This window comes from Orbilia oligospora, assembly GCF_000225545.1.
Source record: "Orbilia oligospora ATCC 24927 unplaced genomic scaffold scaffold00004, whole genome shotgun sequence".
NCBI lineage: Eukaryota > Fungi > Ascomycota > Orbiliomycetes > Orbiliales > Orbiliaceae > Orbilia > Orbilia oligospora.
The window spans coordinates 57,722-84,086 of NW_011645561.1; the positions used below are offsets into that span (position 1 = coordinate 57,722).

The following is a 26,365-nucleotide window of genomic DNA, read 5'->3' on the forward strand; positions in this document are numbered from 1 at the left end:
CAGATTCTCGGAAGAATGACATATGGCAAGAATACGCTGCCGCCACTGCCGCTGCATATGCCAAACTGCTTCTTTCCTACGTGAGGATTCCTAAGAACTCATGAAATTGACACAAGAAATAGTTAATCGTCAGAAGAGATATAGAAGTACCAAGACCGCACGAATAACCCTAAAAAAAAGACAACAAGCAAGTTATCAGATAATTTTCAATGGCAAAGAAGTCGAGGGTGGCAAGCTACATAGAAAACGGAGGCGCGCGGGTATAGGACAGAATTAACATTAAAGGGGGGAAAGTGCATACCAAGATGGGTTACAACATTATAGTTGGGTAACCGTCCACCCCCCGAACGTACATAGAACGCACGGAGACACTTACGATCCATGGCACCAGTTCCAGATCCGAAGAATTTCTTCATATAAACCCATGGGACTTCCTTACTGTCTTGAATGTCATGATTGGGTGGGTTTATTATTAGAAAGTATTTGTACATAGAAGTTCTTGAAATCCACGGGGTCGGATTTTCTACAACAAAAACTTGGTAAAATTCGTGCCATGGAAAGCCGTCCCGTCTTCGCCAAATTAAGCATACCAGTTGTTTTACGTTTAGCCGCAATGATCTATAAAATCCAACGGGGTAAAAAAGCCATCAATCAAAACCCCTGTTAGTTTTCGTAAACTTAACGGCGCAGTCTGCCTTGTACAGTTTCGGGAATAGGTTCGGGTAGCATCCATAGAACCGAATATGCCCTTGTTTGACGCTTAAGCTGACGAAGAACTCATTAAGCTGGATCCGTGTAGCCCAATGTTGGAATTTGTAGTTAGGATCAATATTCGCGAATTAACCGAGCCAGCTCACGAAAATCCAGGAGTCTTGGTTTAGTAGTACCATGGTAAATTTAAACGTACCATGGTGCGCACCTACCAAATGTATTAATTTTCGGTACAACGGAATGTCTTACCGGTTTCTACCTCATGATAACCTTCGATGATTCAGACCCCCAGAGTATATCTATATAGATACAAATCTGACCTTGATATTTTCTAGGCACAGAGTTTGTATAAATGCTGCGGATGACTTTTATTTCTGTTGCGCTTTCAAATCTGCCATACACTTGCCAGGCCTGTCTAGAATGCTTTTGATTTTAAAAACTTTGAAAGAAATTTTAAAATCTAGCTTTATATAACAAGAAAAGCTATAACAAATCTCCTTCTCAACATGAAGATGAGTAGTCTTCGAAAGCAGGTCTTTACACCTCTAGCAGTTTTGCTTCTATCGCAAGCTACTGGAACGCAAGCACAGGCGCAACCATGGGCACAATGTGGAGGGTATGTAACCCTCTTTGATTAAACTCGGAAGTTTCCTAATGGTCAGTGGGCCTAACCTTAAAATCTTAGACAAGGATGGACTGGCTCTACGACGTGTATCTCGGGGTGGACATGCGTATATTCGAATCCGGTAAGCTACCGCGCATATAACCATCGTACTAAATGATTCTAAGCGAAAGAATGTTCGTAAATCAAGTACTACTCTCAATGTCTTGAGGGATCAGGCGGACCCACAACCGCAAGCACAACTACTCGTACCACAACGCCACCGGGAGGCACGACTTCTCGCACCACGACTACAGCGGTCCAAACGACATCGTCCGCTTCCTCGTGGTCAGGAAATGGTATCGGGAACACTTTCAACAACCCTGTTCTGTGGAACGATCTCGCAGATCTCGAAGTCATTCGTGTCGGCGATGTATACTACTACTCTGCTAGTACCATGGCCTATTCACCTGGCGCGCCAGTTCTTCGATCCTATGACCTAGTAAACTGGGAATATATCGGCCATTCGGTTCCAACTTTAGACTGGTCGTCAAAATACAACCTTGCAAATGGAGAAAGGGCATATGTCAAGGGTATATGGGCCAGTCTCTTTGGATACAGAAAATCCACCGGAACGTTCTATTGGGGTGGATGTATTGAATTTGGGAAAACATACATGTATACCGCCACTAACCCCACTGGGCCATGGAGCAAGAAGTCAACAATAAACACTTGCTATTACGATGCAGGGTTATTGGTAGATGACGACGACACAATGTATGTGGCATATGGAAGTTCAACTATTAATGTTGCCAGATTGACATCCGACGGGCTCAGCCAGGCGGAAACAAGGGCTGTTTGGACTTCTCCCTCTAGCATTGGGTACATCGAAGGTGCCAGGTTTTATAAAGTAAACGGAAACTATATTATCTTCCTCACAAAGCCAGCCAACGAGCAATGGGTTCTCAAGTCGAGCAGTCCGTGGGGCCCTTATACTGAACGGCGGCTGTTGAAAGATATGGCTCCACCTGTATCTGGTGCAGGAATCCCACACCAAGGTAGCATGGTCTCGACCCCATCTGGGCAATGGTACTACATGGCATTCATCGACGCTTATCCCGGTGGAAGAATGCCAGTTCTGGCTCCAATCACATGGGGCAATGATGGCTACCCAACAGTTAATACTGTTAACGGGGGGTGGGGCTCTTCCTATCCATACCCAGTTACCAAGCGCCCACTCAAGGCTCCCTATGGGACAGACACCTTCGCTGGAACTTCCCTGGGACCTGAATGGGAATGGAATCACAACCCAGATACATCGAAGTACAATGTCAATAATGGCTTGACAATGTCTACCGCCACTGTGACATCGGACTTATACGCTGCCCGCAATACCCTAACACACAGAATACTAGGCCCAGTCTCTATTGGAACAATTGTACTTAACTACGGCAATATGAAGGACGGCGACCGAGCCGGCCTCGCAATGTTCCGTGACCAGTCAGCATGGATCGGAATTTCCAAGACTGGAACGGCAACTCGAATCTCGTTTGTGACTGGAATAAATATGGATTCTAACTGGAACACAGCATCTACGGGTTCGGAAGGAGCTGGGGCGGCGATATCCGGCACCAAAGTTTGGCTTCGAATTCGCGCCGACATTAGACCTGGGGGGACTAGAACAGCCACGTTTAGCTACTCCACCGATGGTTCTAGCTTCAGCAATCTCGACAGCGGATTGGTATTGAAAAATGACTGGCAGTACTTCATCGGATATCGATTTGGGATATTCAATTACGCCACCAAGAGCCTCGGGGGAAGTGTCAAAGTTGATGAGTTCTCGATGGTTTTAGCGTAAAAAGTAGTAAACAATCCATAATACTGTCATATACCGCTCTGAGTTTTCACGAAGTCCGGCGCGAGACAACTTGTAGGCTAGTAAATATCACCAAACATCGAACCCATATTCCGCTGTACTCTGTCATAATCCTCCAATTCTAATTCCTTTCTCTCTATTTCCATAAAATTATACTCTTCTGCTAGCATCGTCCCAAGTTAAGTACTCTCCAAATCAAAGTATTAGTCAGCCATTGGGACGCGAAGGGTCCCTATTCTTTCTTTCTTTCTTTCTTTCTTTCTTTCTTTTTTTTTTTTGAAGATTCAGGTCCGGTTGTTGGGCAAGTTAAAGCCGATCGACGGGGTTCCTTCGTTCCAATAATGTAATACTTCGATTTGCATGATTTCATATCCGTTTGGGCCGATGTAGAAGCCTATTCAGCCGGTAACACAAGATCTCCATGTGTTCCAACTTTACGAGCTTGACTTCTATATTAATCTTGCGAATTGGAGATGCGTCCACGTGGCCACCTCGTAACATTATAACCAGTGCGGGCTTTGCCCTCGGGCACTACCTTTATTGCAATTGCAACTTACAACTAAAACCAATTCCGCGTTGGTGAGCGTCCCTGAGACAAATAGACCAAAGGAGGAAGGCCACACTAACTAATATTAGCTAATATCCAGTATATCATTGTACATCTCCAAGATTCAAGTCGAACATGTCTTGCTAAACTATGTTCAAGAATCGTTGACATTTTAAGCTTTCGAAGCTTTTTCCGCACCCCGGTTACGTAACGCTTAGCTTGGCCATGGATCACGGCTGCACAGACACACTATGCTTTGTGGCCCCAAGACTCGCCAGTCTAAAATGGAGCCCCTCTTCGCTATTGAAGATCTTTAGATCGATTCATTGCATGATCGTAGAAAATAACGTTATCTAGAGAGATGTGCGTGCGTGTGATTGATCGATCGAAGGGACAGCTTTGTTCTAAGACCCGGTAGCCGACCCTCGAGCTATGAAGCAATAATCCGTCATTGACTCATGCTATGCCGAGTCAACTTGCAAACCTCTCAATACCATGTCAATCGAAATACTGAGAATATATAGTCCGTAGTTTAACGTGTCACATCAAATTTGCCTGATCAGCTGAGTGTCCGATATCAATGTCCATGAATTTCTCAGCGCTATAGCCCACAAGCTGTCGCATCCAGTCGGGATTCAATACTACATATTCCAATCAAACGGATCGAGTTTACCAATTAATCTGAAAGCTTCACAGCGGTCCATTCGATTCTTATATTACCACCAAGCTCCCCCGGATTTGTTCGTCAACCGACCAGAAGTCAGTATCGTAAATTTTTGTCAAAAATGCTACGAAAAATCAAACAATCGGAATATCTCCTCGCGGCTTTTGGTTTTACTCTGGCCGTGTGTGCTTCACAACAGTCTTGCAAATGTAGACCTTCAGACCCCTGTTGGCCAGCACCGAATGATTGGAACCAACTAAACGATACAGTAAACGGACATCTTATTCGAACCACGCCGCCAGGTATAGCTTGTTGTCTAGGAGAATTTTACAACAAAACAGCATGCGAGATGATCACATCAGTTTATCAATCTAGCGATTTAATCGCCAAAAACCCGTATATGATCGACTTTCCAGGGTACGCTGGTGACCCATGCCCCCAAACAACGATACACAATCAACGGGCACTACATGCAATGGAATCGGTTGGTATCCAGCCTACGTAATAAATGCTACCAACGTTGAAGCCGTTCAAGCTGGGGTTAGATTTTCAAGGAAGCATAACATCCGCCTAATAGTTAAATCAACAGGCCATGATTTCCTTGGGCGGTGAGAATGTCAGATTGGTATTGTAAGGAAAAGAGTGTTAGATCGTCTAACAAAATACATAGATCTACAGGAGCTCACGCATTGTCGATATTCGCCCACGGCTGACAAGAGGCACAATTCCACAGTGACTTTACGCCAGAAGGCTGTGCTGTTAGCATGAAAGGTCAGAACGCTGTTACCATATCGCCTGGGATGCAATGGCAAGATATGTACCGTTTTGCGGACGAGCCCAACAGTATCATAGTTGGAGGTGGTGCTAGTACCGTCGGTTGCATAGGTGGTTTCCTTCAAGGTATGATCCCCCCAAATATTCTGCGCCTTTATCCTACTGCATTGCGACTCAGAGTTATTAAATATAGGCGGAGGGCATTCCCCTCTAAGTTCTATTTATGGCCTAGCTGTGGACCAAGTACTCGAGATGAAAGTCGTATTACCCAGTGGCGAATACATTACAGCAAATGACTACCAAAACCAGGATATATACTGGGCTCTCGGAGGGGTACAGCCCCGAAACCCATCTCTACCCAACTGGAGACAGTTGTTCAGGCTAACTCAATACGAAAGGGAGGGCCAAGTACCTTCGGTGTTGTTACATCAGCTACCGTAAAATCATTCCCTTCACAGCCTTGGTACACGTAAACCGTTATCTTTAACCTGACTAAAATAGATACGCCAAGGGAAATCTTCCACGATGCGATCACTTATATGCATACCCAAGTCCCATGGCTCAACGACGGGGGGCTTATGGGCTACTAATTTGTCGTCAATATTACCGAAGTTGCGGGTGGTAGCAAGACACCTACATTTGCTGCTACATTATACATGCTCAATGGGACTGTGGAGAGATCCGGGAAACTTTTAGCACCAGTATTAACCCAGCTATCCATCAGGTACGGGAAAAATATCACACTTGTCGTCTTCAATCAAACATTTCCATCGTTTTACAAATATTTCAAAGACAACTTCGTAGACTACGCAGTTACATCAGGAGCGCCAATACTTGCCAGTCGATTGCTTACGCGCCGATCTCTAACTGATAACGTACCGCTCCTTCACGACACCCTTAAACTTAACTTCGAGACAACTGGGATATTGCAAGGTCACATTGTTGCCGGTCGAGGTGTGGCTCAGCATAAAAATGTTAGCATGGCGCTGAATCCCGCGTGGCGAGAAACATACTCGCATATCAGTACGTCAAAGGCACATAATACGTTCCTGGCGGCACAGATAGTCTTTTCTAATGATGACGAATAGTTGCGAGTACGGGCTTCGAGAACAATAGAACCGGTAGGGTAGAACAAATGGAAGTGGCAAGAGATGTATTGGAATATGCATGGCGACAGTTGTCCCCCAATAGCGGCACATATCTCAGCGAGGTGTGTTGATCCTTCCCCTTCAACTCAGTCTTAGCCCTCCGGAGCTTTTTAAGGAAGGCTAATTAACGTTAACTCCGTCTTAGACGTTTATCAACTCCAAGTTTTGGCAGTCGACATACTGGGGCGAGAATTACTCCAGGCTTTTCGCCATAAAAGCGAAACATGATCCCCACAACATGTTATACTGTGTTAACTGCGTAGGGAGTGAGCGACTTATCGAAGTAAATGGTACTCTATGTAATCTTTACTGATCGTATGATCAATTTTTTCAAAATTAATATATTTTAGCAAACTTATCGCAAACCTTAGACCTATAGGCTTAGATGTCAAAGGATTTTATGAATTCATCTGCATATATCATGCAGATATGCCAATGTGCATATCTAATGTGGCCTGTACCCTTTGATTATATTATATATAGCTGAAAAAGATTCCTTCCCGTTACAAATAAAAACGTTACACCCCGAAATCCTATTCCCGATTTTGAATCCAATTTTAATTCATGATATATAAGAATGAAGTCGATGCAAAGTATTAATGCTGCTGCATGTTGGGTTATAAATTCAGACTATACGTATACTTAAGTTTTCAACTCCATCCATAAATTTACCTGCATCTATAGATACGACATTCCATTTGATCTCTAGAATACGAGGGTTGAGACATACTCTCCAATATTTCCAAGGCGACGATGACATGACAGCCTTGAAGCTTATGGTTGCGCAAGATATATATGTGCGGCTGTGGGACAGTCCTCATGACAATTACGGGCTGGTAATCTGTTTAATGTGTTGCTGCTGTTGGATTATTGGCCCTGGTCGTACCGTTGGTAACAGGGCCGAGACTAGTCAAAGTTCGCAGGGCTCCCTTTTGCATCTCGCATCCCAACCACCAACAATAACCAATCGATGCAATCGTGAAATCCCGGCTGAGGTATATTAATAAAACGCCAAAGATAGGTTGCAAGACTCTCAAGAGGACACCTTCTCAGGTAGATTAGGGCCAAAGAAGAAGGTCAACGGCCCCACAAGCATTGGCCGTTCTTGTCACAACTTTGGAACTCTCTGGCCAAGGGTATGTCCGTTGAGTCCCTCTAGATCAGTGAAGTTTTTCTCGGATATGAAGAAGATAAATCATCGTGATACAACTTTAGTCTCACCTTCAGGCTTCGAAGCTCTCTTTTTGGCAGCATGACAAGCTTGAGCTGCTTCGGCTGAAATGCGTTAGTCTAGGGACCCATGCATCGAGGTCCCCACCCAAAGCTCTGGTCGCGTCCTGCGAGCTTGGTTTGACAGAAACAGGAGCCAAAATACGAGACAGGATCTCCTCCAGATGACGCGCATGAAGCGAGAAGCGGTCATCTTCATCGACCCATTCAATCTCCATTATATCAACGCGACGCTTTGAAGCATCATGGAAGGCACAGATACTGTACCGTTCAGTGACGACAATGGGACCATGTATACTCTCAAGGTCATCATCCTGCACGTTTTGATTTGATGAGTCGGCTCCTGAATTTCCGGGCTCGTGGGACCTGCGCTGGTCAAAAGCAACCTTTTTTGGGCACCCTGCATAAGACTATGCCAAACCGGGCATCGTTGACGTACTGTCCAAGGACATCTCATCACGTTGTGAACTGGCTTGCAGCTTCAGGCCCACAAAAAGCAACGCTGCCCGAAGACGAAGGGACGAAAAAGATATTTTTTTCCATGGCGTGTGCGCAAGATGCATTGGAGACCAGTTCTTGCTCGATGAGGCTTGGGTCACCCCAAAGCAACCTTCACCACCATGATGCGCTGGCACAGGCCTTTTCTAGTCTCACACCCATTCATTTCTCTTATAACAGAGCAACCGCCATCATAACGTGCCACATGGCAAGCTAGGAAGCCGACTTCTTCTGCTCGAAGACCAACCACCACATTGAGGGCATCTCTACGATTGGGCGTATCGCTGCCGTGCCTTTGTTTTGTCATACGAATTTCATTTGTTGCCTCACGACTTCCCGTTTAGCATCGTATCATCATTGCATTAAAGATTTCGAGTGGGTTCTCTTAGCCAGCTTGGAGTATTGGTTCAGATAGGCTTTTAAAAACCACTACGCCCTCCACGTCGCTCTGCATCAACATTCACTTCTTCGCTGCTTATCGGTATCGATAGCCTTCCTTATATTGCAAAAAATACATTTTTCTCTCCGCCCCTTGCAGATATCAATCGTTACTTTAGATTACAGGTGGTACACCCGTCAACGCCAAGATGGTGAACCTCAGTCGCTGTATCGCACAAGTTGGCTGTATCCTAGCTATCTGCCATCAAGCATCTGCAGCGCCAGCACCGCGTCGCACGGTCTGGGAGGTTGTAACCGTAACCTCTTGCCCAAATAATGCATGTGCTACCACTGCACCTTGCACAAGTACCTTAAGCCCTGTGACAAAAACTCTCACAACCACTGAATGTTCAACATCAGAGCCAGTCACGACGACATTCGAGTCAACATCTTCTTCTTTAACCTCAACATCCACCTCGTCGAGATACACAGCGCCACCAAGTGGCAATCCCTATCGAGACCGTAATTTCAATACTATCCATCACATCTATAATCTAACAATCTTCCCCAACCAAGTCCCCATCATCGCGTTCGGGGCATCCGCTGTTCCAGACGGTCTATTTGCAGATCATGCAAGTGGCAGAATATCTCCAGTTGGCAACTTCACAGATTTCGAAGACTCAATTGAATACTTCTTCGCTCTGCCTCCACTTCCAATCTCTAACAAGAACTCTGCCGCATTCACCCGCTTCGAACTCGCTCAATTCTCCTCAGAGTGCCCTGAAATCGCTTCCAGCACAGTGTATCTCTACGCAGAGGTAGTAAACGCCACCAGCCCAGATAATGGCAAACTAGTCTCGATCCTTAAACAAACAGGATTCTGGAGATTCAATGAACGGGGCGAAGTTGTCAACTACGACCTCGCCCTTATCGAAGTCGACCACTTCATTGAGGAGCTCACATCTACCGACTATAATGATCCAGCTGCGCAGCAAGAGCTGATTCATACCACTTGCAATGCCCAAGCTTTGAGGTGTAACGGTAAAAACGCACAGTACGACAGCATTGAACATTGCATCGAGAGTCTCTCCGCCAAGCCATTCGGTAGCTACACCAATGTCTGGAGTGACTCGGTTGTCTGCCGCTCCATCCATATCGTTTTGACCATCACTCGCCCTGATGCACATTGCCCACATGTAGGCCCAAGCGGTGGGATGAAGGTAAGCCAAGCACCTATCATCATTGGAAAGAAATCTTTACTAAACTCTTTTATTTAGTGTGTCGATTATGACTACAAAACACGCCAATTCGATGATGAACATTTATGGGGTCGAACCGACTTATTCCGTTGCATTGCTTAGAATCATTAAATATCACCTCGTTCCCAATCTTGAAACGACCTACTGACGACCCAAACTCTTACGACTCTCCTTATTCTCTCATCCAACCCCTAAATATTTCCTAAATCTATCAAAATATCGACCAAAAGCTTCATCTTTATATCAAAACGATCACCTAATGTTTATACAATCCTAATCCTGTCTAAAGACATACTCTGAAAAGATCTGTCTATTTACGCATCATTTAGGGCGATTTACATCCCGTCTACCTCTACTTTTTTCTTTGTTGTCTTTCATTCGCATCATCACTGCATTGCATATTATTTGGGGATTATTTCAATAGCGTCGAGCATACATATATTTCTGTATTCCTTAGACTTGGTTTCCGGAGCGGTGTTTTTTCTTTCTTTTTCATCTATTCTTGATACCTCAGTATATAACGGGTGGTTTAATTTTCGTTCAATTTAAATATCTTTTCATACCCTTCACCAAGAATCTCGATACCCTTCATGCAATTACATGTGCGCACCCAAAATGTACCTGTCCATAGACCATCAACCTCCCATTTTAACCGCCCGTCGGAATCTTAGTCATTTCCCGGGGGCTGATCCCAACATACAAGCCATTCGCCATCTTGCATGCATATGCCGTGAGGAAATATTTGGTGTCACCTCTTAACGGGTTCGCTCTATCGGATGACCCTAATAAGCCGCCTCAGTAATTGCCTGAGATTAATTAATTATATTAGATTACCGCTATCTTTGCTCGCTATATGTATGGATAACGAGGCCTTATGATACCAAAGTACATATATAATAACATGTGCAGGTAAACGGTCCTAGCTCCTGCAGGGTCAATTATCATCCGCATGCCCGCCATTAGGCTCCCCGTCACGGCCTTCTAGAAATCATGTTCTCGATGTGAGTTTTTTTGATCTGAACTTGTACCAACTGGTGCCAGGTAGATTTTATATGAAGTTTCCCTCCAAAAGATGGATTTCAGAATATTATATACAAATACATTGTAATACGTCTTTCCTTTTTTTTTTGGAAATGAAAGAAGGTCCTTCGCAGGACAGCATGGGTATTTTCTAACCCAGTAAGCAAGAAGTAAAAAAGGAAGAAGAAATAAGGGACAAATGCCCATCGCTAAAAATGAGGTATAAAGGATTTTGGTTTTATAAAACCAGTCTGTGAGTGCAAAGAGGCAGAATAGTAGGGGGAATAAAAGCATAGACGGCCGTGATGGTGCTAGACAAATGCACCATCAAGCTTGAGGGTATCGTAAGAAATGAAAGGATAATAATAAATTTCGAGAAGACGAATTCCTGAATTCGGGGAAAGCAGTCCAGAAGGTGGAAAGAGAAAAGAGAAAAAAACTCGATAAAGAAGCAGGAGTCGCTAAGATAATGACGAAGTTATAAGGTTTAACCAAATTCTGTGCTAGGATTTCTTGTCGAGAAGGGGGAAAAAAGGCAATAGCAAACGAAAGGAGCGGGAGACGCATATGGCAGTCTAGGTTGATCAAATAGCTGGTGAAGGAAGGAACCAAGAAGGAACGGTCAATCTATGGAAAACTTTTCCAAGTAAAAGCATTCATCGCTGAATGACGTTTTTTGTTTCTTTCTAGACGCCTGTGGCATCTTATTATGGTGCAGGTAGAGTATTTCAAACAGAGAAATGGTTTATATGAACGAAGGTGCTCTTTGGATTGAATCGAGTCTAGGATTCCATCTCGGGTCAGACCTCGATTCTGGTCTGTATTCTGATGGCGAGTGTTCGCTAGTTTTTAATGATTTTGAATCGCTGTCGGAGCCAATGTAGGTTATCTCGTAGTCGTGGCCATAGTTACCATCACCTCTAAACGGCCGAGAGTAGTGGGTAAATTGCGGGTCTAGAGGTGGAAAGCCCAGATTAGTATGTTGAGTATGAATGAAACTAAAATAACGTCTTACCATCGTCGTCTTCAATAATAGTAGCTTCAAGATCTGTCTTCGTGTTTGTGGTCACAGACACGGAAGTCGTAACAGTAAGCTCTACTGCTCCATCTTTCCCAATAACCTCGCGCTTTCCACCTTTCCCACTCCCGGCAGTACCCTCAGCAGATCTCCCGGACCGACCGGACTGGTTCGTTCGGCTTCGGTTCGTGCCGGATCGGTCTGAGGAGTTGACAAAGAGCGCTTTAATCGCAGGAACGCATGATGCAATGATGCCAATATTGACTTCTAGTAAACTCCAGGTTCCAGATCCATTGATAGCATTGGTATATGTGACGTCGCCGTTCGTCGAGTTTGTGACTTCGCTGGCGAGAATGATTCGATTAATCGAGGCGATGCAAGCAAAGAGACCTAGGGAGAATATTCCAATGACCCCGAGCCTAGAGCGAACGGGGAGTTTGAGTTTCCAGATGATAGGGACAGGAAGAAGACTGAAGGATTGATTAGCGGGTATTATACCTAGGTGCAAGATATGTAACTTACAGTGTCATAACGTCGGTGATAATAATGAGGATACCACCAGCGATAAAACTAGCCGACCGGTCAATGCACTCAGCACCGATCGGGTCATTCCAGTAGGCAATAGGCTTGCACTGGAAGATGATAGTCCCCAAAGATACACTGACGCACGCAAGATTGACGAAGAAGAAAGCAATCACGGCGTTTCGGAATATCAGGTGTGCTCTAACAGCCGACGAGCGGGAAGGAACCAGAGACCAGTAGAATATCAACAAAGAATTCCTAACGAGGAACAAAGCGATGGGGTATAAGAGTTCGCAACCCCAAAGCCACTGAAGATAACCCTTGAACTCGTCGTATGTAAGATCCCATTGATGAAGGGTACCCTTGCCAACTCTCTCATCAGAACCTATACCCTATTAGCTTGTGTGCGTACGTATGTATGCGTCGGTTTTCGGCGTCTTACCCAAGGCGAAACAACCTCCAAGTAGTACAGATACGATCTATAATTCAATACAATTAGTACCGACTATCGATCTCGCTAAAGTCAGAAAGTGGCACAGGCTACTCACGATAGCCGGAATCATAGCCCAGTCCTCGGGGCGGATTTTCTTTGTCACAAACTGTCGGCTATACAACCGAACAAGTACAAATGCAACAGAAACAGCTGTCATAACAATATAGGTTGTAACGTTCTTAAAGCTAACATTGTCGTGCGGAACTTCTTTTAGAACGAGGCTTAAAGCCTGAAGTGCAAGAACCGGCCCGAATGCCATTCCACCTTGCGCTAATACCGGGCCTAGAAGTTCGGTCACGTTGACTGGCGAGTCCTTTGCAAGAAGAAGATCGACTGTTTCCGCCATTGTTGTATTATGATATGGCCCGAGTGCCTGCGCCAGGAACCCCAACTGAAGGAGACCATTATAATCCGTCTCCGATAAACCCAAAGGATAACCAGTTGGGTTACCGGTACGGTTTGCTGCGTTCATACTGCGTCGTGCTTCGATAGAGGCTTTTATGTATATAAATCGGGATTCAAAGTCGTCGGTCGACTGCTACCTTGTGACCTTCCAACAACTGCATGTGCTATAACCCTTTAGCGGACGGAAAGTTGCCAGAAGTTTGGTAAAAGAAATAAAAGAAGGTCAGGTGCAATGCAAATATCCAAGTAATGTCCCACCCTTTTGAATATATTTAATGAAACGAGAGACAAAGGTTACTCGGATATCAGGGAAAGGGAGGGCCGAGAGGGAGGGGGAAGAAAGAAAGAACGCGAACGGGAGGACATCAAGCAGGATACATCTTCAACGGTATTGTTTCACATAGGGCCATCAGGTATTTATAAGGTACCAACGGCTGCTACCTTCTGCAGAGTACATTAGCTGGTTCCAGATTGCCTCTTGCCCAAATTGCTGCTGAGAACCAGATGGGGGCGTACGACTCGACCCAGATATTCTGATAGCAGATTCGCGATTGGACAATAGCGGAGGCGCCGTGCCGGGATTGGACAGTACCCACAGCGGGTTGTGATTTTCTGCAGCCCTGCTGGATACGTCCGGGCTTCTGCTAGTGATCTTTTTCATTTTTAAATTCTTGTCAAATTTCGAAGACTAGACAATGGGCGAGCAAAACTGTCATGCGCGAGATCTGATTAGCGGAGCAGTGAGACCTGGTGCGAATGCGTTGAACTGTTGTCGTTCAACAGCAGCCAGTCATCGCGCCAAGGAGGCAGTCTGGGCTTAGCAAGGTGGGGCCAATCAGTTTAAGCGGGACCCGACAGTTGATGGCAGAGCTTTCTTTGGAATCGAGGTCGCAGTTTGTGCATATGGGTGGCTTAAAATGCTGGGATTTAACCTTTGGGACCTGCTGAATTCCATGCCTTTGCCTTCCTAACAGCCCTCTCATGATCCCTAGCTAGCTAGTGCCGCTCTAGATTCACCTATCCGAATCTTCAATTCCCTGCGTCGGTGGATGATTCGTCGACATCAATGTTAATACCAGAAACTTTCCCTTGAAATCACACCACTGTATCCTTACTGAAAGAAGGCATCGAGCTGATAAATGTGGCCTTCTTCTTCTTCTTCTCCTCCTGCTCTTTTTGTTCCTGCGCTCCCTAATGTTTGAATTTTCCTAAATTCTGCCGCCCATCGGCTATATATCTAGATGTACTAAGCATTTGATCAGCACGGCAGGATTTGAATCAGACCTGCCGAAAGATGGCGAGAGGCGAATGCCTATCCTAACCGCCGCTTAGAAGGATTCGCTATCGATTGGATCTGATTGAAGGAAATAAAGCTCTGTTATCACTGCACTGTTAGGAGTTCCTTTGAAGCTGTCGGTATTGCCGCATCCGTGAGCAAGGCAGCTTGAGCTATCGAGGATTCGAGACATAGCTCCGGCATAGCATCCTCGGGCGTGTACTACACAGCTGCTGCACAGCCTATTATAAACCTAATCCTTGCCAGCATTGAATCGTTTGTCGTGGCGGAACAAGCTCAGCTAGCTAGCTGGCTTCAGTCGCGCGAATCTTTTTTTGGCTGTCCATTCAGGCAGTCCTGAGATGATGAAATCGTGCATTCGAAAAGGTGACTGATAGTTAGGAGGTACCAATTGAGTTAGAGATGCGGTACCTGGAGAGTATTTTGAGGTTTGGTCGTGATGTCATGATCATTACTTGTATGCTGAGCTGGTTTAATGTTGCGGTGAATCTGATTGCAATGGGCTGTGTGTTGTGTGTTGTGGCTATTAACCTCACACAACACATTCAGCTTCAGGCATGAACCGGAGCTCCCACGACGCGTCTTCCCTTCCTCTCGCACACCTTTCGTACCTAGCTCTAAGCTCCCGACCCAGCTTTGTTACCACACGTTTTATATCACCGCCACTATATCGCACGGCCCAAATAATCGCTCAAGCATGGATGCTATTGATGATTTCCAGACCAATCGGAAGAAGGGGAAGGCTCCAGAACGGCTCTCGATCTCAGAGGTTCAAATTCATGAACGAAAGAGACGTCGAATGTCCTCTCCGAAGAGCACGTCAACCGGAATATTCCCCGTCGACGTCTGGCATATGATTGCCGATTTCATTCCCGTGAGTTTCCCTCTTCTTTGCGGTTTAACTGGCTTAGAGGTTATTTATGGGCTGGTTGGTAGAACCATAAGAGGCTAAATGTATCTTCGCTGGAGTAGTCTCAAGACACTCAGACGCTGAGTGTTCTAACAAGGGTTTCGAAAACGCTTTACAAAACCCTTAGTGCAAGGCTTTATCGAGACTTGATTGTTGCCGCTCCATCTAATCGAAATTTCCCAGGGTGTATCAAAGTTCTGGATAGATATGTCTCGATATCCCAACGCGATTCGCTGCGGACAAATATTCCAAATCCAGGCCCAGGTCCTATATCTGCTCTCTTGAGCATTGCTACAACCATCCCCGAAAACACTGACCAAAACTTGGTGCCTTACTGTGCACGATACGTGAAGCGTTTGCTCGTGGGGTGGAGCAATCCTGGTCCAGAACGTCTTCCCATATTAACAGCATGCTTAGAACAGGCATTCGAGAATCTCACTGAGCTTGAGGTTTTGATGTAAGTATATGCATGCATATAATATTCCATGGTTATTTTCAAGTATTCTTGCCACAGTTGCTGATGCTGGACCTTTACAGATGGCTTGATAACCATATTTCATTTACGGGCACGATCGGCCAACGTCTAGCAAAGCTGAACCTAAAAGCATTTGCCTTCAATTTCTCTTGCCCACGGGGCCCTTCTTCGTTATCAAGTATTAAGAATTTGGTGTATTTAGATATCTTTCGGACTTACGACGGAAGTGGAATTAGGGACCTGCTCTGGCAGTCGAAAGACACGCTGAAAACTCTGATATACGAAGAAGGTGTTATCCCAGACTCTGATCAAGTCGATTCTCTGAAAGACCTTCTTCATGATGGTGAAGTCATCAGGTTGCCAAACCTTACCACTCTTTGTCTTAAGATAAATCGGCTCACTTTGCCTGAAGCCCGGTGCCTTCTCTCCAACATCAATTTCCCCCGTCTCACATATTTTGAATTTTCAACTTTTAAGAGGAATTTGCTTGCGGGCCAAGAAGATGAAGAACCATTCACCCACCAAGCTCTATTCGAAGCCCTATTCGAAGCGTACGGCTCGAACGTTCAGTCTGAGCGTCTTATGCTAAAAACATTCCGATTCCGATCCCAACTTCCTGTGTACCCAGACCGGTATTTCCTAGGGCTTCTTGGATCATTCTCAACACTGGAAACATTTATCTTTGAAGAAACTGGTGATAACAAAGGGGATGCAGGCAAAGAAGATGTAGATGGATTGCTTTCGGCATTATCCAGCCACAAAAACCTCGAGTGGCTATCTATTCACATCCCGTACTATACAGAAAAACGATGGCAATTCTCCCTCGATCACTTTACCAGATTACGCGATTGTTTCCCGGGACTAAAGCATCTGGCTTGCTCCTATGAACCTAAAAAGTCCACATCAAGGATGGGGCGCCCTATCTCGCTCGCGGAGCTCTATGATATGGAACCAGAAATGAAAGAACAACCAACTTTCAGCGTTCTCCCAACTATGACGAACCTCCTTTCCTACGCCATGCCAGGCATCCGTCAGACCAACGGATGGATGAGTATTTCCGGCGGAGCACGGTTGGGTGTAATACTCCACGAAATCATGCCGGAATTCCTTCGACAGCTGACAATCGGCGAAGGAAAGAGACCAGAAATACGGCGCTGGGAGGATAGATACAAACTATCAGTGTTAACGCTAGGGAGCATATCCTTCGAAATTAAGTCGGGATCCCCTGATGAGATGAAGGACGAGTATGAAGAGGTGTTCAAGTCTGCGGACGGGACTTTAGAACACATTTATGTTAGACGGATTCCTCCAGGACGGTTGTATGATGGGGATTATCCAACCGTAAATTCCATGAAGGCTGTCGAGTGGAGGGTCCGAAACTACAATGGGACGAGAGGGGACTGGCTCCAAGGAATTAAGCTGTAGATATTGACTAGCTATAGTTACCCTACCCACCTCATCATCACATGAAGTACATTACTATGTTGCAATATAGTGTAATAGAATATTCGTAATAATAATAACTATTCCCTCGAATCTCAAAACTAACAGATGTATGGATGTATGGAATATATAATAACAATAAGTACTTAAGAGGTATGTAAGTGCCTAAATATATGTATTATAGTAATAGTAGGCATAGCTAAGGTGGTCAAGATCGAGCCAAAGCCTTCGTCCAACATCCCGGAATCACATAAAAGCTTTAATTGGCAATTTCTGAATCGGGAAATGTTACACAGACAAACAATTTCTATAAGAACCCTCCCTTCAGTGGAATGCAGATCAAAATTAGTATCAGCCTCCTAAGGGAGGTATGTGTAAAGATGTAAAATGAAAATCTAGAAAATAGAGTGAATTATGAATGTAGCTTTTATAGTTTAGCATAAAATTATTAGTGGTTGTTTTAAGTACTAGTATCTGGAAGACTGCAAGTATACTTAGTAGCTTAGCTTAGGAACAGAATGGGCCACCCAATGGCAAATAAGAGGGCCAGGGTTAATTACTTAGGCACGTTGCAAGTAGTTAACCGACATGCGACATTTGAGTCATGCGTTTTTGCATATGCAGAAGATTGCTGGCTTCTCGCCTTTCCTTTCCCAGCTAGCAGCTTAAAGCTCCGCGAATTTGAATGTTGAATCAACTGCGAATAAACTGACGCAGACATTAATATTGGTACCAACAAGTGGCCACCGCGTAAGTATGTAACGTATGTTGGCTGCATTAATTGCTGACAGACAAATGCATCCCTCCCCCGCTTAAGCCCCCAAGAACTTAACACAAAGCATGCCTGGACCTTGAAAACGATGAGCCTTCTTTCCTCGTCATTTTTTCGTTCTTTAAAAAATACATCAGCGGAACCCCGTCAGCTGGAGTACTCGTAATTACGAGCAAAGCAGAGCGTTTTTTTTTTTTTTGACCTTTGTTACTCGAGGACCGCTATATACGTACTTATATATATACTAGTATATCATATCGATTGATTGAAAGCCGTGTCTGCAACTTTTGGCCTTGCAAGCTCGCCTGGATCCTTCTCGATCAAACTAGACTCCCGCATAATATCCCCGTCAGCCCGACCATTAGGCACTGCACATGTAACGGATCAATACACGGTTTCCCTATATATCCAACCCCACCCAGTACACGATCAAAGGCTTGAGGGTAAGGACGTCAACTTCCATCATTAATATTCTAATTAAACCTATCGATTGCAATATTGGAGGAATCAAATCTCGGAAAACAAGGCGGCAAGGGTGTTTGCAGAGGAGCACAACAAGGCTAAACTGAAGTTTCCCTCATTGCATTCCGATCTAGCACGCAACTGAAAACCAGTTCGTTAGCAAACTGCAGCCGCGCCGCTGTGCTGCCAGGCTTCGATTATTCGGAAATCCTCGAATCGAAGGTGCCATAGCATCAAAGTGTCAAGTGATAGATACTTAGAAAACTACTTCTTCTGGTCAATACCCTATTTCTTTCAAGTTCTTCTTTTATCTCTTTCTCTTTCTTCTTCTTCCTTGATATTTTACCCACGGTCATAAGGGTAAGCCAACTTCGCAACACATTGTGTCTTGTGTCATTTTGAAGTCCCTTAGAACATCTCGACTTCAGCGGAGAGCGAAGTGCCTTTAAATTTGTTTACCTGGCTTGCCCACACTGTCACCGTACTTGCACTAACCTTCACGCACCTGGTCAGCTGGCTTCTGCCACTATTTCCCTGTCCAGAAGAGAACTACTTCTATCCGTCTGCTCTCCATCCAATCAGTCCTCATCAACGGCTTAAATTCATCCGCCTCCGTTCAATTCAGTAAACGGTCTTCGCTCCGCCAACATACTTTGGATACTTGAGTAGCTAGATATAGCTAACTCTACTTTTGAAGGGCTTTTATTGTCATCCCCATCATGGCGATGCTATCGGATCCTGACCAGCGAGGGGCGACTCTCAACCTCCTACGAGGACCTCCAGGTACTTCTTCATATGCCGGCAGCGAGGCTTCAGTAGAAACTGCAACCGCTAGTTTTGCTACCGATTCAACTATCGGCGACTACTTCCGAGAATCTTCTACTTTTTCTCAATTCAATTCGTCATCTCCAATTCATGCTCAAGTTCCAAGAGAACCAGGGAACACTCTCCCATCAAATCCTTCTACAAATACACCCCTCCCTCTTCTTCAGATGACGGGAGGTGATACTCTCATCTTCATAAGTCCACCACCATCTACTATCACTCCAGATATAGCTTCCAGGAGATTTGGACGATCTAATACACCGTTGAGAGTCCGTTCGGATACACTTCTCTCTACAGGGTCCCAGGTCTTCGTTCAGCTACTCAGTCCTTCCATGCAAAATCGTCATATCACCCGTCTAGTCAAGCAAAAAAAAATATTTCTAAATGATGGCAAGCTACCCCTTGGCGTTCAATATGTCCTTGACCTGACACCCGAGGACGAAGGAGAGAAGGCTGTCGAATGGCAAGAAAAACTTTGGTGTCCCGATGTTGTCCTTCGATGGAAATCCAACCTAGTCGACTATTTTGAGGTCCCACCAGTCACAAATGAAGATATGATAGCCAGGAACCTAGAAGAATTCCGTCAGAAGGCATGGGGAGACAAAATGCCAGCAATCGAAGGAGAAGATGGTTCTCCAACGCAGCCATTAATCCCTCCTCCTCCACCACCCAAAAAGGAATGTCTCCCGGAGCCATACTCCTTCGGACGTCATGTTTTAGCATTGGAGCGTTTGATTCACATTATCCATGGTAGCGATCCTCTCGTCCAGACAACCGTAGATTGGTATACTCTCCACTGCCTTTCTGTGGCTTTCGGAACTACAGATGCGACTAGAGATTACGTCGCTCGATGGATTTTCTCGAACTCTCTCATGATCGAAACACACCCAGCTTTCATCATCAGAATAGCTGCGGAAGCCGGATTGGCTACTATTGCCTCTGACGCCTTTGCAGCAGCTGCCATGCGTGCTTCATTCGATCCAGAAGAAACGGCACAAGTCCCTGGAGCAACAGAAGCAGCTATTTCCCTTCTCACTCGGGCACAAAATGAGCTCAAGAATATTTTGAGCATGGACTGGATCGATCAGTATCTTCCTCCAACCTCAGAAGCTGATAAAAGCTTCTTTGAAACCTTCCGGTTGTCTTTAAGAAGCTATATATCCAGACGTATGAAACAGTTGGGCAATCTAGAGCTTGTTGGTATAACTGATGGGGAGCTCGAAGACAGAGCTGTTCAAAGGATTACATGGGTGAATTTAGGTGAAACGAGCCTTGCTAGCGATAACTCAAGCTTAGCGCCTTCAACCGTCGACACGCCGGCCCGATTCGACCTGGAACAGGCAATCCGTAATTGGGGTCAATGGGAAGCATCTGGCGAAGGAGCTAGCCATGAAGTTGACGACCTATGGAGGGATGTCAAATCAGGAGCTCCCCACTATCCAATACCATCCGTCACTCAACAAACCTCAACGCAAGAAAGCGGAATCCACCTTGGAGTCATGAGCTATGAGGATGATGCAACCAGCGAGGTCATTAGCAATAACGGAACGGAACTTGCAAGCCAAGATGATGACGTCAAAAGCATTAGCAGCACTCACACCATCAACATAGCCATGGGTGCCCTTAAGACTGAAAACGATAACTCCATCTTCCACGATTCCTCTCAAACTTTAGTTGAACCTCAAGCCTCTGTCGACCCTTTCCAAACTGGTCCCTCCAACTATGATGCAGCACCAATTGCTTCAACTCAACCCTTACGGGACATCCTCGATGTCCAATCACAATCAACTATCGGAATCAAAACGGAAGATAAAGATGAGAAGTTTTATCAGTCAGGTTATCTGACTCCACCAATAGCAATCAAGCCAATCATCAAAACCTCCACCCCACTGACCCCCCTCCAAAGCTCCGATGCAGAGACCCCACTATGGCTCCAGGAGCAACTGATCACCCTGAACAAGCAGAATAGCCCTGCCCACTTCTGGGCAGTCATGCACCACCCATCCCATGACATCAATAGGCCTGCAGAACCCCGTATCCGCTGCGCGGACTGCCCAGACATGTTATACTTCCCAGGTCCCGGTGCGACATTAGAAAACTTTCGAGTACACCTTCGCAATATCAAACACTTGAGTAGGGTCGAAGCACGAAAACACCACGAAAATGCATATGCACAACTCTCCGACTACGGAACAGAGCCTTATAGAAAAACCGGTTCGTTCGAACAATCAAAAGTCGAAATTGAGATCCCATTCAGTCTCCTCAATATCATTCGACTCTGTGAAACATATATTAAGAGTAAATGTGCAGAGATGGCCGCCCGCAACATTGTCTTCGAACCCATTATTCTCGAAGAGCAACTTGCCTGTTTGGAGGATCCAGAAAGAGCATTTATGCCGGTTTGGTCTGGCGGCGAAGCTGTGGGTGGCACTAAGGGTGTACCGCATCGTGGTATTTCAGACCAATCGGCAAACGATGATATGAGCGTCAATGTTAGCACCGTCGGCGTCGGAAGCGTCTGTACAGCTTCTACATTTTCGACCACAGGCAGTTATGTTGATATCGAGACACCTAGTGCTAGTAGCAGCGGCAGTGTCATCAGTTTATCCGAGAGCGGTGATGACGATGACGCGGCTATGTCTGCTCCGGGTGAAGGAGACGATTGGGTTATGTCTGATGGTGATGATGAGGATTTCGAAGTTGACGATGATGTTTATTTCTCTTAAGCTCTTTTCAGTCCCTTGCCAGAGAACGAGGTCGTCTCCTCTTAAGGATCTTTAACTATCAACTATTCATTTTTTCGTCTTTTGTAGTCGGTATACGTGGCGGCGGCGTCGAGGAGTGGAGCTTTACGAATGGGAAGGACATATGTTGTTTTTCTTCCTTAGTAAACAAATCGGTCGATACGAAAAACAGAATATGGTTCCTTCTGCCCTCTTTTTTATTATCATAATTTCTCCAATAAGATTTCAGAAGTTTCTTTTCCGCCATGCTTCCCTATTCTTCCTTTCCTTTTTTGTCTGCCATATTTCACATAACTCCATTATTTTCGGTGTGCTATTCCTCTGAATATTTCGAATTTCGAATCTCGTATCCTTTAGTTCATCTCGGTCGTTCGTAACCGCTAAGGTACATGAAAACTTTGACTGTTCTCCAATAAAAGTATTGTTCGAGTCTACAGATCGAGCAAGGTCCCGTAACTAATTAAATTCCTTGGAACAAACCTAACTCGAGGCTCAAGCTTATAAGAATTGGTTCCGAAACATCTCTCCAAACGTTCAAGGCTCCTTCTAAAACCCCAACTGTTGCAAAATGATTAAAGCAACACAATTCCAGCCGATCAACGTCCGTGCCCTCGAACAAATGTAACCTTTCGGCCTCCCACATTTTAGCTTCCTCACGAAATCGTAATATCTAGCCCCGATATATTGCTTTTCAGCCAATATACAGTAGTAGCCGAAGGAGAACACTGAAAGCAAACATTAGAGCGGGAGGGGCCGCGCTAAATCATTTGATTATAGCTCCAATACCATGGATTTAGCCAACCACACCCAGTAGATCCACGGAATGTCAATATGCTTTTTCGTCCGGGGTTTTATATCTAGTGTATCTACTGTATCATAACCCACATTTACCGTTCCAAGGATTCTCGTAAATAGTGCCTGCATAGACGCACATACCTCTACCGATCGCCGAGGGCCGAAAATATATTGAACTCTATCTCTCGAGTGGCTTTAAAGGCAAAAGTGTAAGAGTTAGTAGTTGGGATGAATACTAAGAATAGATGATACACACGATTCCGCTGGCTAAACTTTCAACCTCGGTATTTGCAGGTACTATCATTTGTAAATTAATAATGGACCGAGCCGAGCTAGATGATGCACAGGTCTAGATAGTTATGGGGCTAGTGGGGGTTGTGCTTCAAGTCTTGATTGAGAATAAAATAAATACCGTCAGTCCACCCATGTATGATATCTACCACTATCTTCAAATTTCAAAGCTTTTCACCCTAGCAAGCAAGCAAGATATCCTAAATCATCTTTTCAATTCTTAAGGCCGGTCCTTTCTTTTCTATATACACACATTCAGACCAAAATTTAAAGTACTATCATCTCAAAAAATGTACCTCCCAACTATCCTTCTCCTTCTCTCAGCTACAGCCCCCCTCACAACCTCCCACCCCACCCTCCTCATCCCACGGCAATCCCGTACAACCCGCAACGATCTTCAAAATGGATCCGCCTGCAAACCATTCACTTTAATCTTCGCCCGTGGCACCACCGAAGTCGGAAATCTTGGGACCGTGGTGGGACCACCTCTCATCAGCGCATTAGGACGTGTACTCCCCGGAGGAGCAAATTCCTTAGCTGTACAAGGTGTCAACTACCCCGCTAATGTTGCCGGGTTTGCTGTGGGAGGAGATAGAGCTGGGTCGAGAGATATGGCGGCGTTGGTCAGTGGGGTTTGTGAGGGAAGTAAAATTATTTTGGCCGGATATAGGTAATTTTCTCCACAGGCCCATTTATTTTATTTGTTTAAGGTACACAATTCTAACATTGATTTTTTTCCCTTTCTTTTTTTCTTTTAAAAAAACATAGCCAAGGTGCACAGTTAGTCCACAATGCCATTCCTCAGCTTCCACAAGCTGCAGCGAATAAGATAGCTGCGGTCGTTATGTTTGGGGATCCAAAGAATGGAGATGCTCTTGGAAAAGGAGCAGATGCCAAGTCAAAAACCTTTTGCAATGCGGGAGACTTGATTTGTCGTGGACAAGCAGTGATTTTAGCGCCTCATTTGACTTATGGATCTGATACGGGCGATGCGGCGAGGTTTGTAGCAGGCTTGTCTGGGAGGTAGACCACTTTCGCTCTGCAGCTATCTACAGTCTTTGGGGTTCGAATACGCGTAGACACAGATATATACATATATGACGGAGCTACAAGTATAGGTATCTAAATTAGGTCCTATTTCGTGGCCTGAGAAGCGCTCTCGAATTGATAGCTAGAATATCCAAATATCGAACTGACGACAAGGGATGTAAGTCATGAGCTCATGAGGAGGCTGTGATATATTCATACTAAAAACATAAAATTTATATAATTGTGTATTCTAACAAATAGATAGACTGAGCGATGTAACTAAATCCTCCAGATTCAGTTATTTAAATGTCTCGCCCTCAAAACCAATAACCCAAACTATCATTCAAAAATGAGTCCTGATAATCAAGATATGTATCGATCGCATCGATCGGAAGTTTTGAATAAAAGAAAGAGAGAAAAAAGAGAAAAAATTAACCATGCAAGAGTAGAGAATGCCCTGTAAAGATTTAAACTCCAAGAATTCAAGAGGAAAAAAAAACCCCCTTTCGCCAACCTTCCTACCAAGCACGAACTCAAGAAAAATCATCCAAGTAAAGATATTACACATCAAAATACAAACCACCCTCCAAATGCATTAAGGATCATAAATTAATCCCTTCCCGCAACCTGCATTTGCACATTCTCTTGCTCACTCTGCTCATACGACGGCGGTAAATCATCCGGGTCATGCTCATCAACAACTTGTCTCCTCTGCTCGAATGCCGCTGGGTGGTTATTATGATGATTCGGTGGCGGCTGCTGATGTTGTGGTGGAGGAGGAGGAGGAGGGGGCTGGTTTGAATAACTCGCCGAAGTACTTCCATCTCCAGGTCTAAACACTGCCGGTCCTCCCCTCTCCTTCTGTTCTTTATTCCCTCCCTGTCCGCCACCGCCACTTCCACTCCCACCGGTAGCGGTAGTAGGTCCCGAAAACCCTGTCATACCTCCTCTCTTCCTTGCCTCTTCCTCCTCGGCCCTCACCTCCTCCTCCGTCAAATTTCTCAGCCCGGGCACCTTCTCAAATCTAACATCCACACTTCCCGTTTTAGTTGTAACCTTCATAGTACTAAACTCCTCCCCTTCTCTCGGATTCCCTCTTAACGCAAGTACCTGCCTTTCCCTTGTATTCTGGTTCACAACATCTCTTACTACCACCGCATCACCAAGTTTGTATGACCCGTGGGTTATTGATAGTTCAATCGTACCACACCAATCGTCCGGGTATATGGCCTTTATGCTACCCGTCATTGTCGTATGTGACGAGTCTAGCATGAATGGGCCGAGGGAGGTGGAGATGGTGATATGTTGTGAGCCGGTATTTGTTTGGGTGGTCAATTTTCTGAATAGTTCGGTACTAGGGGTCGGGGAGGGTACGATATCTGCCTTTATCGAGCCTCTGTTTTAATTATGTATCGTTAGAAACCTACACGTCTTGGGTCTTAAGTATATGAGAACTAAAAGGGAAAATACTCACGACATAGTAGATATCGACACCGACTTCTTCAAATTGAACGAGTTCTTAATAGCCTGAGTCCAGACTTGGACCACAATCTCATCATCCTTCGGAAAAGCTGGTATCGTTGGTCTCGCACTCTCACTGCCGTTACTGCTACCGCCGCCGCCGCCGCCAAAAGGCGACCAAGCGGGAGCGGCATGGTGGCCAGGACACGGCGGTCCACCCCAAAATCCCATATTCATGGGCGGCACACTCCTCATAGCCGATTCAACGCTATTCCTCACATCTGCGACTATTTTACCCACATCGACGGGGATCTGAGAGTATGCATTATATTGGTTATGATAACCGTTGTTGTTGTTGTTCGAGTTCGTACTGTTGTTGTCTGACGGTGGGGGCATTTGGTCAATCTTTGATCTTCGATATATATATCTTCCGTGTATGTATTTTGAGTATGAATATAAGTTATGAGAGTTATTGAAGCTTCTTCAAAATCATCGGTCTTGATCGTTTCCAAAAAAAATCGTAATCACTAAACAGCTGCAAGGAGAGGGGGCTCTCGAACTTTATATCCCAAATCCACGGTGCAGAATACCTGCTAGGGCGGGGTTGGATGCTAGTCAGGCAACCACCCACCAAACGACGTGGAGCCCGCCGTACCGATTAGCCCCAAATTTGAACTCAGTTTTTCTTGAATGATAATAGCATGCATGAGGCTGACC

The 26,365-nt window shown here is 45.2% G+C and overlaps 9 protein-coding genes across 9 annotated transcripts; 7 read left to right on the top strand and 2 right to left on the bottom strand.

Annotated features, from left to right (window-relative positions):
• Positions 1-1,217: 1,217 nt before the first annotated feature.
• AOL_s00004g18 (uncharacterized protein) lies at positions 1,218-3,170 on the top strand (the record flags this gene model as incomplete). Its single annotated transcript, XM_011118668.1, has 3 exons — positions 1,218-1,327; positions 1,397-1,457; positions 1,524-3,170. The coding sequence occupies 3 exons, from the start codon at positions 1,218-1,220 to the stop codon at positions 3,168-3,170; spliced, it is 1,818 nt and encodes a 605-aa protein (XP_011116970.1).
• A 1,661-nt stretch (positions 3,171-4,831) lies between these two features.
• AOL_s00004g19 (uncharacterized protein) lies at positions 4,832-5,614 on the top strand (the record flags this gene model as incomplete). The annotated part of the gene is made up of 4 exons (XM_011118669.1): positions 4,832-4,939; positions 4,989-5,029; positions 5,133-5,299; positions 5,367-5,614. The coding sequence occupies 4 exons, from the start codon at positions 4,832-4,834 to the stop codon at positions 5,612-5,614; spliced, it is 564 nt and encodes a 187-aa protein (XP_011116971.1).
• Positions 5,615-5,829: 215 nt separating this feature from the next.
• Positions 5,830-6,634, top strand: AOL_s00004g20 (uncharacterized protein; the record flags this gene model as incomplete). Its single annotated transcript, XM_011118670.1, has 3 exons — positions 5,830-6,196; positions 6,262-6,383; positions 6,467-6,634. The coding sequence occupies 3 exons, from the start codon at positions 5,830-5,832 to the stop codon at positions 6,632-6,634; spliced, it is 657 nt and encodes a 218-aa protein (XP_011116972.1).
• Positions 6,635-8,636: 2,002 nt separating this feature from the next.
• Positions 8,637-9,788, top strand: AOL_s00004g21 (uncharacterized protein; the record flags this gene model as incomplete). The annotated part of the gene is made up of 2 exons (XM_011118671.1): positions 8,637-9,647; positions 9,705-9,788. 2 exons carry the CDS (start codon positions 8,637-8,639, stop codon positions 9,786-9,788), a joined length of 1,095 nt encoding a protein of 364 aa, XP_011116973.1.
• Positions 9,789-11,451: 1,663 nt separating this feature from the next.
• On the bottom strand, positions 11,452-13,211 carry AOL_s00004g22 (uncharacterized protein; the record flags this gene model as incomplete). The annotated part of the gene is made up of 5 exons (XM_011118672.1): positions 11,452-11,660; positions 11,722-12,194; positions 12,247-12,631; positions 12,689-12,725; positions 12,795-13,211. 5 exons carry the CDS (start codon positions 13,209-13,211, stop codon positions 11,452-11,454), a joined length of 1,521 nt encoding a protein of 506 aa, XP_011116974.1.
• A 1,927-nt stretch (positions 13,212-15,138) lies between these two features.
• On the top strand, positions 15,139-17,251 carry AOL_s00004g23 (uncharacterized protein; the record flags this gene model as incomplete). The annotated part of the gene is made up of 3 exons (XM_011118673.1): positions 15,139-15,315; positions 15,414-15,808; positions 15,889-17,251. 3 exons carry the CDS (start codon positions 15,139-15,141, stop codon positions 17,249-17,251), a joined length of 1,935 nt encoding a protein of 644 aa, XP_011116975.1.
• A 1,971-nt stretch (positions 17,252-19,222) lies between these two features.
• On the top strand, positions 19,223-22,054 carry AOL_s00004g24 (uncharacterized protein; the record flags this gene model as incomplete). Its single annotated transcript, XM_011118674.1, has 1 exon — positions 19,223-22,054. The coding sequence occupies one exon, from the start codon at positions 19,223-19,225 to the stop codon at positions 22,052-22,054; it is 2,832 nt and encodes a 943-aa protein (XP_011116976.1).
• Positions 22,055-23,448: 1,394 nt separating this feature from the next.
• Positions 23,449-24,185, top strand: AOL_s00004g25 (uncharacterized protein; the record flags this gene model as incomplete). The annotated part of the gene is made up of 2 exons (XM_011118675.1): positions 23,449-23,828; positions 23,927-24,185. 2 exons carry the CDS (start codon positions 23,449-23,451, stop codon positions 24,183-24,185), a joined length of 639 nt encoding a protein of 212 aa, XP_011116977.1.
• Positions 24,186-24,796: 611 nt separating this feature from the next.
• Positions 24,797-26,044, bottom strand: AOL_s00004g26 (uncharacterized protein; the record flags this gene model as incomplete). Its single annotated transcript, XM_011118676.1, has 2 exons — positions 24,797-25,583; positions 25,662-26,044. The coding sequence occupies 2 exons, from the start codon at positions 26,042-26,044 to the stop codon at positions 24,797-24,799; spliced, it is 1,170 nt and encodes a 389-aa protein (XP_011116978.1).
• Positions 26,045-26,365: the final 321 nt, after the last annotated feature.